Source organism: Botryllus schlosseri, chromosome 4 (genome assembly GCF_051294905.1).
Source record: "Botryllus schlosseri isolate E-star chromosome 4, Bs_hap1, whole genome shotgun sequence".
Lineage (NCBI taxonomy): Eukaryota > Metazoa > Chordata > Ascidiacea > Stolidobranchia > Styelidae > Botryllus > Botryllus schlosseri.
The window spans coordinates 22577190-22591174 of NC_137239.1; the positions used below are offsets into that span (position 1 = coordinate 22577190).

The 13985-nt window shown below is 42.5% G+C and overlaps 1 protein-coding gene across 3 annotated transcripts in view; it reads right to left on the minus strand.

The window, feature by feature from the left end:
• The window catches only part of LOC145438265 (E3 ubiquitin-protein ligase MIB2-like), a 63589-nt gene that overhangs the window by 16568 nt on the left and 33036 nt on the right, over nt 1-13985 (minus strand). For all 3 annotated transcript variants that reach the window (XM_080315650.1, XM_080315651.1, XM_080315652.1), the window contains 5 exons: nt 13269-13437; nt 10267-10438; nt 8531-8677; nt 954-1114; nt 748-869 (listed from right to left, as the gene is read on the minus strand). In XM_080315650.1, the coding sequence (XP_080171776.1) occupies nt 748-869; nt 954-1114; nt 8531-8677; nt 10267-10438; nt 13269-13437 (771 nt within the window). The remainder of the gene's footprint in view (nt 1-747; nt 870-953; nt 1115-8530; nt 8678-10266; nt 10439-13268; nt 13438-13985) is intronic.

Consider the following 13985-nt stretch of genomic DNA (forward strand, 5'->3'; position numbering starts at 1 on the left):
ATAAGTGCAGCTTTCAACGGATTTGACTGCAACACAAACTTGGCCTAGTTATTACATTTCTAATGCCAAATTCATCAAGTGCCAATTTCACTGACACTCTTCGAGTCGATCGACTCTACTTGCGCTTCCGTAGAGTATTGAGCAGGGTTGTGATGACTCGAGTCATGACTCGACTCGAGTCGCGATTTTTTGGTTACTCGACTTGCCTCGAGTCAATTTGTGTATTGACACGACTTGTACTCGAGTCATTGCGCACGACTCGAAACAAGTCATATGACTCGAGACTGGGTCTACCATGACAGGCATTTCATTGTCATTTCGAAGAATAGTAAAGTTATCACACTATTATTATTTCGTCTATCAGTGCTCTGGTACTTCAAAATGCTACCAGAATCTGGTAAAAGTGAGGAAAAATTAGTATATTATGAATGCGGAGCATTCGATATCACTGAGCAGAGCTGGAAAAAATGGGTTTCACGTGACATTAACTCGGAACTGGACGATGAACACAATGACTTGGACCCGAACTCGACACTCTACTCCGTGACTTGAACTCGGACTTGATTGACTCGACTTGACTCAAGTCAAAACTATAAAATTGAAATTGACTCGTGACTCAGAAGCTTGCAGCTAGGTTACAACCCTGGTATTGAGCAGAAGAGGAAAAAGGAAGGTACTACGGCGTATGCACTACACATTGCGAGTTTCAGTGTAGTCAGCTCAAATATGAAATTAACATATACGCACTTGCGCCATTCGGGGATTCCAGCCGCCGTGGTTCTGCTGCATTTGCTTCAGGACTTCCACAGACAGACAGACGCGCACGCGGTCTCCGACAGAGAACGGACACACCGTCATACTTTCGTTACCTGCGTATGAAATGGAAATAAATAGTGCGATTATTTAGGAGAAATCTTCATTCTTAACAACGCCGTGATAGGCAAATATCTTACCGACTACAGGCAGGTGGTCTTTGTAGTAGGACGGGCCGCGTGTGGCAACGGCGTACCGCAAGTCGACTTTCCCGCGGTGCCCAACGCGGTATACATTGGTACCCGAGCCAGTCGGGAAATTCACGGACGCTACACTGCGTTCCGATTCGTCTTGCCAGCCTCTGAAGAATAATTCGAAACTTGATGTAACAAATTGGAATTCCGAAAGTTCAATTCGATAAAAATCGCGATATTTTCAGTCCATGACAATCAGATATGATCAGATATTATGATAGGCACTCGATCACCTGACCGCCGGCCAAGAGAAATAGTCCGTGTATCAGCGAATAGAACGCAGAAATTGCACCTGTTTGAGTGTCATAATTTTGTAATCTCGCAGTTTCGAACGCAGACACCCCAAATTAACGGCTAAATAAACGTCTGCGACGCCTCGACGAGATCGAGGTTACTTCTTGAAACACGGGCAACAGCGCACACGCCTGCTTAAATTGTGTGTGCCGGTATCAATTTTTAATGCTTCAAAACGCTTGAAGATAGCAGAGGAAAGGTTATTGAAACCGAGAACGCACGCCACGCGTGAACTCGTAATAAGTTCGCAGTTATTTGGTGGGTAGTTACCCGAGGCGAGCGTCGGTGTCCAAATTTACATAGTCACGTGAACAGCTTGTATTTGAAATGTTTGATAAATAATTGTAGAAACAATACAAACGCGTTTATCTACCAATCAAAACAAACATGCCATGGCAAAACGCGGAAAGGCACTTCCGACAACCAAAAAAAAAACCTTTGAAATCGGCCCGTAACCCAGTGGCTCAACTTAATATCAATGAGTCGGAGGTTAGACTTGGCAACTACATTACTGTAATTGTCTAATTTGTCCAATTACAGAGAAGTGACGGTAGTCTAATCCTAATCTAATGTGTGAAATGTTTCAGTGCGCTAATTTCAGTTCCAATCTAATTTATGGTCTTCCTGAAAATGCTACAGTATTATGTGCAGTGCAAAACGAGCAAAGCTTGGCGTACAGCCACACACGAAAGTTCAAGCTTAAAATGATAGACCAAATCAACTGAATCACCGTTAAACTCTACCCAGCAAACACGCAGTAGGACACCATCACCGAAGATCCTTATCGTAATATCGATACACCTTGAGTTAACATTTGCAAGAAGTGAAATCACAACCACAATACCGGGGACGGGTGTGTTTCACCGGTAGTACCGGAAAGAGCGTTTGCGATAAGCCTCATTGTGACGAAACAAGATTTCCTATCGGCCGGTTCAGCGTTGAGGCATATGGTTCGCGTGTAAGTACATCAGGACTATTGTGTTTAGTATTTGGTCAGCTCAAACCGTTGATCTTCGAGTGCTTACATCAACATTGCTTGATTATATTTACCAAACCCTCCGTTGCAATTAATACGTAAATCAGCTGCTTCTGATTGTTAGCCAGTACGTGTTGTTGATACGAATGTTTGCCGTACATGCTCTTGCCACGATTGATGTTTAGGCCTAGGCGGTAAGGTCAACCGGTTCGTTTTGGGGCCTATTATTATTACCTAGGCTCCTCCTCGCCACCTCATCCGCGTCAGCAGTGTCTTACAAAAAGCCTAGAGGTGGGCCGTTCTATAAGTCGGCAGTTACGGAAAATAAGAAGACTATCGGCCTGGTGTAAATGACCATAGTAGTCGACAAACACCATGAATACCCTAAAAACAAACAAACAGACTCAGACTTCGTTACTGGCCAATGGCCATCTCTAGCTCTTAGCATATGTAGTATAGGCTACGTCAATCACAGTGTTTCTAACACGGGGCGGCTGATCTCCAAGGTTGTACGGCGGAACCGTTGGGGTTGTAATAAACCGCAACTAATGTAACGGCGTAGATTCATACCCGATTAAGCGTGTAGGTTACAAACCGCCCGCTAAGATAACAATCTAACACGGGGACTTCGCGCTGTTTACAAATTCATTGGCGAATTAAATCCAGTACGAAGCGCAAAAATAACACGGCGACGGCCGTTAAACCGGCGATAACACGCTCGCGGAATCATCCCAAATCCGTCGCTAACCAAACAAGCGAATTCAAAAGGGAGGCATATTCGTGTACATCGGATGACCCTTAACCGGGTCGTATTCCAGACGCCCCATTGTTGAAATTTGACCGAGTGGGATTATGAAATGACAAGAATCGGGATTAATAGACATTGTTTTCAAGTGGAAAGCCTGGATTCTCGGAGAAATGCCTCGATGGCTCTTAAAGAATTTAAGGTTTGAGTACATGAGACCAAATCGGGTGAAATTTATACGGCTATTATTACTATGGTTTTATTATAGGGTTTATTCATTCTCCTTAAAGGGGCACTGCACTCAAAAAATGATGTGGTCTCAAATTGAAGAGCAGAACGAAAAAAAAATTTTGGCCGCAGCCGTTTTCTTCAGAACGCCACCGTAATGGAGCTGCAATTTATTGAAATTTCCAGAGTTGCAGCAGTCGCGGCTCCGGATAATCACTTAACCCGTTACATGGCACGATGACTTCATGGTCGCACTTGCTCGACGCGATTACGCAGTCACGCAGAGGACGAGCTTCAGATAGTTGTCAGCCGATGTTCTGAAGCAAATATGTCTAACAAATATCATGTGTCTGTATCTTCCGCAAGACCACTACTCCAAAGGTTGTGCACTGTGCAGTCAATAATACATCTTGAAAATGACAGCTGTATCTGCATCAACATACAACTGTAACGGCATCTCAGTATCATTCAACTGGCAAATACTATAGATTCGTGACAAGCTCCAGACACAAATCCTCCTGACCTAACACCGTACGTTGAGCGCCGCCTTGGTGTGCAAGACATGAGTCATTCATAACATCGACTGACAACTATCTAAAGTTCGTCCTCTGCGTAATCGCGTCGAGCAAGTGCGACGATGAAGTCATCGTGCCATGTAACGGGTTAAGAGATTATCCGGAGCCGCGACTGCTGCAACTCTGGAAATTTCAATAAATTGCAGCTCCATTACGGTGGCGTTCTGAAGAAAACGGCTGCGGCCAAAATTTTTTTTTCGTTCTGCTCTTCAATTTGAGACCATATCATTTTTTGAGTGCAGTGCCCCTTTAACACAATGATATATTCTGACTCTCTGTGGGGTTAAACGTTAATAAGAGACAAGATCACCCGTGTTTGAAGGCAATTTCTTCATTCGTGTCATATACAATTACTAACGCAATGCGCAATCATTTTTCGTTATCAAGCAACCTTCTACAGAGTCATCAAGGGTTATGGAATGCTACCAATGATTTTTAACCTAAGTAGCATAAGCTATGAGCCTATAAGAATGCAAGAGGAAGCCTGGGGACAGCCTGGATTAGCTCTGATTTTGGGACATAATAGAGCTAATTTAGAACAATTAGAACTCATTTTTTCCAGCTTCATTGGCAAATTAGGATCGTGTTTAGTTAATGATAAACACCTAAAAAATTGAAAAAAACTTGCAAGTCTACAAAAATGACAATGACATTTCAATTGGAACAATGACCTTTTTGCCGAAATGTTTGAAATCGCGCAATTAAGCATACCATAAATAATGAAGTGCGTCGGGCCCGGCGTAATTAACCCGGCCATTACGACCGGCTGGTGTGTATACGCGTCGAATCGATTTTCACCAGATCTATTATCCTTCTGTAGGATAAATCAAAGGCAGATGCGAGGCGCGCGTAGGTTAAACGCATTGTAAGCGATATTGGATCTACAAACGCGGTCTTGACGTTGGCTTCTTAGATTGTATAATCAATGGCATGTACGGGTTCAGTTACATGTGTAATTTGTGCTTGTTATCCATCGGTCATGTTCCCGAAAAAATATAGTGTAAGAAGAATACAGCGTCCTACATTTGCGCACCAATCCATACTATAAAATACCATTTATTCAACGTGTTATGTTAATAAGACAAATTTACTGTCTCATGGATATATCTTCACAATATTTAGTGCATTTGACAAGCTTTTCACGCGTTGGTATGGGTGGGAAAGCAAAATTTTACACCAGAAAGAGACGTTCGCCGAATTTCCACATTAAACAATGGTGGAAATCGAAAGAAATGCTCTGTCAATGACACATTTCAATTCAAATCAGGAACCACGGAATACGCTTTTGCATCATTACTGGACTTCTACACGGTCCATTTTCAATCTCCAAATCAACAGGGTAATAGGGACGGAAAATTTAATTAACTACAAACGTCAACAACGCGGCATAAGGCGAGATCGATACGGTTTCTTTGAACTGTTTGGTCGCGCGCCAGGAAGATAACCAAGGAACACGTTTTGAATTTATAAGCCCGCGCGAGACGAGGCGAATAGAACGCGATCGCGGCATACTTATTAATCCACTCACACGCCGGTAAAACCCGCTAAAAAGACAGTTACACGGGAGATAGCGCTTAGTATGCATACTTTTTTGGGATCAATGCTCTACCAGTGATCGATGCGCATTTGGCGGTAGTAATTAGTTTAAATTGGCCTCGCGCATACTTCATATCCTAAAGAAGGAATTGTTGAAGGGTGTATATTGCGGATCTTGATGTATTTGAAAACACGAAAATACAGCATTGCAGCCAAAACGCAGCAGCTTCGCACTTGTATGGTGCTTCTATTTTCAAATATCGGATTACCAAGTGACCACGTCTAATCCCCGATTACGCAAGCCCCGTGGGTATTCCCGAACGGAGCTATATCGTTGAAGGCAAAACCAATCACGGCAAGCTATCGCAACACCGTTATATATTTGCCGACGGCACGGAAGCGCTTATGTTCGAAGCGTTCGTATTTGCAATAGAAAGGCGGGAGGCGTATTCCATACTTGGACTGGGCGTGGCCATAGGTGACTACTACAAAATTTTCAGGTTTTCCGAATCAGATTAGAATTAGCATGTTGCACGAAGCTACTACTATTCATTGAACGACATTTCTGCAAAGCAATGATCGCAAAACTCTTCGAAATAGTCATAGTTCATAAATAGTCATTCAATTTGTATGACATTTGTTGTTTGTTTGTGGTATTCATAGCGTTTGTCGACTACAATGGTCATTTACATCAGGCCAATATTCCTTTTGATTCCATAGCTGCCGACTTGTAGCACGGCCCACTTCTACACTTGACGTGTCACCGGCTACATGTACATTGTGGTCGCAAAAAGATATATATTTGAACTTTCAGGGTCGATCTCACTGATTTTATGGCGTCATAATAACTCGAATACGTGACTTAGAATCGAATCACCCAGGCACTCGATATCGCCCAACCCTGTACTCAACAAGCGGCCGCAATTTCACAGTCCTCTACAGGCTTGAAATAGAAAAACGTCACACAAACGCGTGTTGACATTGTATTTCGTTCAGCCTAACCGCACCGCTTTACAAGTTCATAATTCGGACTTCAAAGAGGTTATCGCGAGTGGCAATTACACCCCGCTTTAAAAAGGGTAAGCATTTCAGGACAAGACATTCAAAGACCCGAACCCAACGGATGTCGCCTCGACCGTGTTTATCCCCGCTATTGACGTCACAGCTGTCGATTAACGCGTGTCGCGCGATACGCGCCCAGCCGGGAGACATGACAATGGTCGAAATAACCAGTTTCGCATCGCGGCATTTATTATTGATGAGCGGTTACTGACAACGGCATAACGGGTGCAACATTTTCGCGCGGGAGCATAGATACTGATACCGATTCTGCCCGTTTGGATTAAGACCGACACGTTCCGGTGGGCGGATAGAATTTATGACTTGATTTACGGGCTTTCGAGAAGACCAGATGTTTACCATTACCATGGTACGCATATTTGCTCCAATCCGTAGCGAGATTACACTGCGACCGAGACGATTAGACGCGTCATTTTCCCCTTGTTATGAAATTCGTAGCAAATTACAAATCCAAACAGCGAAACAAGTTGATATCAAGCTCAGAGCATAGAGACTATGCACCATTGCTTCTCAACTAGGGCGCCGAGTGCCGCGAAAAAATGCACACAGGACATCCAAATCGAGCAGCATTTGGGAAGCTGATGACTGAAAAATGATAATAAAAAAGGTCCTCGCTAGACACACTAAAACTTACGAATGGAAATGAGGCCGTGACGAAGGCTGAGCGTCATATGCGCGTACTTGTCTGCAACGAACTGCACCTTGCAGAGGGTGTCGCGAGGTCAAAAATTTTGAGCACCACAGGCTTACAGCAAAAAAAATCACTGAAAAAATCGCAAGACGGTAATAAAATTATTCCGAATCTTTAGCCGGATTCGCGGCAACCGGAACACACGACTCAGAATTCTGTCTGTTTTAGTGCAAATCTAAAGCCATACTACAGTATCCAACGTTTACCAGTATTACCTAAGAATTGAGAAGCATTACCGCTGGGTGGTGCACACGAAACCACCTCATACACGGCTTTGGAAGAGTTTTACCCAAATTCACCCATGTGTATATATGAATTGGGAATATTGGGTATTATTAGCAAACAAGTACTCCGCTCTTTCGATGACGTACATCCTCACTTTATTAGATCTCCGCATAAAATAGCCGAGAGCGCTGCTGTTTATACAGAAACAAAATTGATACATACACTGGCTACGCTTATTCATTATAGCGTAAGATGAGTGGTAAGTATACTAGTAGGATTTCACGGGCATCGCGCGGAACACAAACAGTCGTCACTGGCAGAGTGGAAATTCGTCGGAAAAATACCGACTCGAACCGAAATCTCAAAAAAAACAGAACGGAAACCCACACATGTATCGGCGTAATGCAATCATCACGATCAAGGTAGAACAACAGAGTAGTAAATCGCAGCGACATCACACCACCAACATATTACGCGATGGAGTGATTAACGCGAGTAATTGAATCGCAACCTATCACATACGCCGGAAACGAAATTGTCGCGGTACAAAGGAATGCGTGACGGTGTCACGCCAGAGTTGTAAACGTGCATTTCTTCCAGATTCCTATTGTGCTGTTTGTTTGATCGACTACAAAGCCGCATGTTTTGAAAATTTGAATATAAAACATAAAACATTACTCATCAAATAAGGCACTGTATTAGATACTCCGTTATCGCGTGACAACACAATGAGTTTTGAGTGACGTTCGAATAAGATCGATCTCTATGTACATTATTAAATTAAGCAAGGCATTCGGGTAACAGATCCTTAAAATTACGCGAAACAATAAATTTCATATCGTTAATTTATCCACTAAAAGCTTTTCGACCGACTCTCATCAGTAGCGTACGCCTGTAATACAGCAAAGACAAATTTGAAATGTAGGAAATATTTTTTTCTGTTCGACGTGATAATATAGAAAGTAAACAACTTGCAGACAGTTTGGTAGGGTAATAAGGGTATACACAGCAAACATTGACATATTCCGTTATAAATATAGCAAGTTCATATGTACACAGTAATCTATAGTCATCTGTTATATATGTACTTGTATGTAACGACCCATACTTTGAGAGCCCCTGGCATAGTATATCAAGCATATAAATCTTCGCGTTACAAACACCAGCACATACCTGATATCGGTGACTGTCCCTTCCCGGCCCTCGCCGCCGTCTTGATTCCCCCATATCCAATCGCAGCCTCGCACCACTTTGGCGCCAGGAAAGATACCGGAAGCGTGTTGCCGCCTGCTTTCAGCGCGGGAATTCGGAATCACCACCCTGCGTAGCAACAGTCCACGTTATCGCAATAGTACATCGAACAGCTTGCTTGAAAAATACACTGATCCGTCAGGGTCAAGCAACATAATATCGGAACTTTGACATTTCAACTTCTCTTTGGTGTGCGTTTAAAGTGTGTGTAGTGGTCAGTAACGAAGTACCCCGGCTTAGTCCGAGTACTAGAGAAGTGTTTGCTTGCTTGAATTACCTACACTCAAGTGTAGACTACTTCCATTTCTGCTTTTCAATGTTCTAGAGAAAGCTAAACTAGTTTACACACTCTGAATTTTGCGAAGAAAAAGTAGTTTTGGGACGTTTGCATCACATTTTAGGAGGCAACTTGTCATAACAGCTCGAAAAAATAGCACCTGTCTCACAGCAACTGAATAAAATTTATAGAATCGCAACTATTGGCAGTGTCATCAGACATTTTGATTCAGTCACTAAAATGCACCCAGCGATTTCGAAATAATGTGCTTCCGATCAACGGCTAAAAGCCTGTAACCCTTAGACTAAATCTACTTCTCAAAACTACTTGAATACTCTTCAGGCCGTCATTTTCTACATCCACTTGAAGCAGCTTTGGAACGGCTACTTCTACTTGCAATTATAATTTAATGCGGTACTACTACCGACTGTAGACTTTAACCCCCTCTGTTTTCGCATATGTGACTCATCCGTCGTGACGTAACGTACCACTAAATCATCAAATGCATTACCATTCAAGATGAATAATATGTGAATGTTTCGAATCATTTCAACATTCGACTAAATTGAGTTACCATCAACAACCGACAGCTTTCAGAAACATTATAAGGGCAAGGATTCGTGTTTTTAAGACCTCAGAAAGGCACGTATACAGCAACCGACAACCGTCACCGTTACCGTGATTCCGCAGCATGTAGCCAAGTGCCGTGACAAATCAGATTAAGCAAACACGAAGACCAGCATGGAACCCGGCGCGTTGCGAAGAACCGACGACAGACGCGACACAGATCATCGCGGCCACCGGCACGTAAGTGATTGAGTTTTAAAGAATCATGTCGACATGTCGATCACAACACTAGCTCTGCGTTGAGTGAAGAGGCGTAAAATCAATTTTGATGTAGCTGTCACGGTCACTGCCCTTGTCAAAACACTTGACCGCGGTAGGGTCGCTGGCGTAGCCTACGGCTCCAATGCAGGAAAACAAGTATATAACCCGGGACCGTGTTTGCACATGTAAAATTGTGCATAGATCTAATCGTGGGCCTGGTTCTAAACATCATTGTCGACGAATTTCTGTCGCCAATTCTAATAACGCTTATAGGCTCATGTGAACACATATAGAATGTCTTTGATTAGATACGAATTACCCTAATCTTACACGGTGGCACGGTACATTTCCGGCTCAGTGTGTATCTTTCTAATACAATTTAAATGTTTGCGGTGTATAAACAAACACAATTAAAAAGACGCTGCCTTTATAGCCTAATTTCCCTCATCGTAAATGGTGGCACGGCATAATCGCAACTTGCAACGTAAGGTGCAATCTCAAAACAGGTATGAGTGTCCGCAGTGTTCAACTTATAACCAACCACCGTTCTCACCCGATGGAGTTGTTATGCAGGAACCTTCGAAACTTGTGGCGCGGGTCGTGGGTTTCGTTCATGTAGCATCTGGTGCACAGGTCGTAGTCGTTGCATTCCATGCACTGCCACCTGACGCCTTTGATGCCCTTCCGCCCGCATCCGTCGCAGCGCTTGTTCGTGTGCTTCACGCCTGAGTCACAACGTGGGTATTGTTAACATCTGTTTGCTGTAGCTGATTTGTGCACGGCTTCATTATGTTCTGGGACCACGTGTGTATACTGCATATATTTATATGACCAGAAAATTGCCACGCATATAATGTGTTGGTAGTGAACCAACTCACACGAGGTAAGTCTTTAATACGAAGCATAAAACGTAAATTGCCTCGTAACCCTACTCCAGCAACGACACGGATGAAATCACATCATAGGAAACATGTCCCTGTAAAATGGATAGGTTTTAACGCGATATTCTCCGACTATAGTTGAAAACCCGCGCATACCAGAGCCTTGGTTTGCCATTAAAGGCTGGTTAACGAGCATGGATGGTCACAATAGAGTATCTAAATGTGATTCTATCGCGATGATTCGAATCGAGTCGACTATACGAGCGTACCACATTGATGACGTTTTACTGGGAATAGTGACTTGAAAGGTTAAAGTATGTGTCTTTTTTCGCGGCCACAAAGAAAACGATACGCTTTACACGTTATCCTAAATAATTTTGTGTTTCTGGACTGTGAATATTTCACAGCGCTTTGTGACCATTGTGAGGGTCGCTCACTGGCTGACAGAAATGCCAATCCATGATTATTTGTAGCCTCGCTCAACGGTAACATGTTTGTTTGTTTTGTTTAAGGTATTCGTGGTGTTTAACGGCAAATATGGCGAGGAGTCGCATGTTCTTCGATACTGAACTACAGCTAGCCGAGATTTCGAGCGTATTTGACTCGAAGTAGTTTATTTGACTTGAGAAAATCGACTGAAATTACTTGAAACTTTGAAATTGAAGTAAATTCAAAATTTTTAAGAAATTCAACAAAATTCATATCAGTTAATATCAAAATTTGGATTTGAATAAAATAGTATTCACGGTGACCAATTCTTGGTTTATTTATTATAGTTGTGCTTGTGCTCACCGTAAATACTATTTTATTCAAATCCAAATTTTTCGACGGCAATAACTCCGCTTCCACTGGTTGGAATTTAACCAAATTTGGTGAGCATCGTTTCTATAGACAGCCGAACACTTTCATGTGGTGAACAGAAAAATTTCAAATTTATGATTTATTTTTGTATAATAAATAGAAACTTACTTCTCCTGTAGCAAAGCGGTTACTGGCTGGAATTGAACCGAATTTTGTGTGTAGGCTTAAATTAGGTAACCTAACAATTTTATCAAGTAGCCAGTACGATTTGAGAAAAAAAGTCATTTTTGAAGAGCCCTACTGTACAGTGTACAGTTCCCCAATAGAATATTCAGAACATATATTAGTTTCGACTTGAAAATTCGAGCATAAACAGTTCACTTATTTGATAACCGGAATTATGTTCTGATTAGTCTAGAATTATCAATTACGCAAGTCTTCCAGAGTAGGCCCCCGACAATGTCAGCAATTCCGCGCGGTATATCACACGATATTGGTTAGACTTCGTAAATTATTATCAAGACGATATTTTGAAACCATCGCACCGGGTCACCTACGCCTGACCTAGTCACGTTTCGCGCAACGAGGCGTAACCGGATCAAAGGCCGCGCCCGCGATTTCCAGCGTTTCACCGGCACCGGGCCGCTTCAGCCACGAGTGCGATTTTCAACATCCATAACGACAACAGTACGCGTTTTCGTTTTCATGATGCACCCCGAGAATGGGGAAATAGAATCATGTTTATAATATAGAAAACGAATCGTGGGAAATGCTGAGGCGTCTAGCCAGCGCAATAGCTAGCGATATTGAATTACTGATCGCCCGGAAATCTGATTAACGGTGACGTCGCATTCTATCCACGAAAAAAAGCCCTCGTCTTCCGCCAGTGTAACCGCGTAAGTTAATAGTCAGTAACGAACTTGAGCAAACGAAGCGTAATTGCTTGTCCACAAACTTGAGTCTAATAAGCTGATAACGGTGTTACGGATGCATGTATAATGTACATTAACGATGGACGATGTCTATGAATAGGTCTGCCAATAAAAAATGAATTCAAATATCTTCTTTCTTATTCTTAGATAATGAATTCGTTTACATGTCATTTTACTGCAGCCAGGCACACGACGTATCTAAATTTAGTTCGTGAAATATTAATACAAGGTAATTTCAAGCTCGTAATTATTAAACGATTCCTACTTAAGGGGTACCATTACTGCATTGTACCAAACAAGCCTATAAATCTATTTCGGGTCGTTGCTAAAATAAGGCCACGACAGCTAACATCCATCAGACATACACAGCGTGAAAGAGTAGCTTGTTCGGAGATATATAAAATCCGACCGTAAGAACGGCGAAAACCTCTCAACGCAAATCAAATCAAATGAGGACTCTAAAATTGTGAAAACCGCGACACCAGCAAACGCCGGGTGCAGCCACGCAAACCAATATCGCAACCGTAAGGTCATAAATCATATCCTGCAACGCTCCCGTGACAAGTCCGAGATGCGGGCAAACACGGGAACGCCGCAGACATTATGCAAAGTGATAACGACTGTAAATAGGACGTATAGGTAGCAGAAATGAGCATGGATTAGGATTTGGATTTAAAGTTTCGGATTTGGATTAGGACATAGCAATTCCAAATCCGCTCATCACTGATAGGTAGATACGGAATTTTTTTAGCGGGGTGGTGTTTTAATACCAGATATGGGCGGCAACAAAGTTATCTTTCGGAGAACTCAAGTAGCTATGTGGAGAAAAGTCCTGATCTGTTGCGAAGTATACAACTTATTCGAAATTTCTTTTTCTCGATATTGCCTGAATCAGCATTGCTGAAGATAGCTCTAGCAAGCCCAGATATACAAATTCCTACCTGCCGGCGCTCCGTCCAGTAGCAGCAGGTCGTAAGATCCCTTGTACCCGACCCGATAATTGGTGCGCTTCCCGTTGTCCCACTGCACAATTACAGTGCCGTAAGGCGAACGCCGATTCCCGGCATGCCCCACTTCGACTATGGTGCCGACGTGCCCTTCGCCGCCGTCCTGAAATTTCAACGGAGTTCATTCAAACAGCAGCCTTCACACTGAGTACGGGGATGCGTGGCTTGCATGAGCCTGTCGCAAGTTAGATACATAGGGTTGCATTTAAAACAAATGGTTGTTTAAAGCACTTTGTGTAAAACATTTTTTAACCAGTGCTTTAAACAAGATCCTTTTTTTTAATTGTGTTTTTTCAAGTTATAAAATTATGCCATAATTGTGTAAATACCTCTCCACAAAGAAGTTGTATGAGCCTACGGATAATTACCACATGATATTGCCAACGTATACGATATGGGATGGTTGGAACTCTCGCAATAGTCGGTTCAACACCTACACTGCGTAGATATTTCGTCAAAGGAGCTATATTTACCCTATATTTTCAATTGTCAATATCAATCGACTATGACGTTACGATGGAATATTCATGACGTCATGATTTTACAATTATAAACATGTTTTTAAAAAATGCCTTGCTTTAAACATGTTTGTTTTAAATTGATTTTTGGTATAAATGCGACCCTACAGATATGACTTGATACTGCATTGCT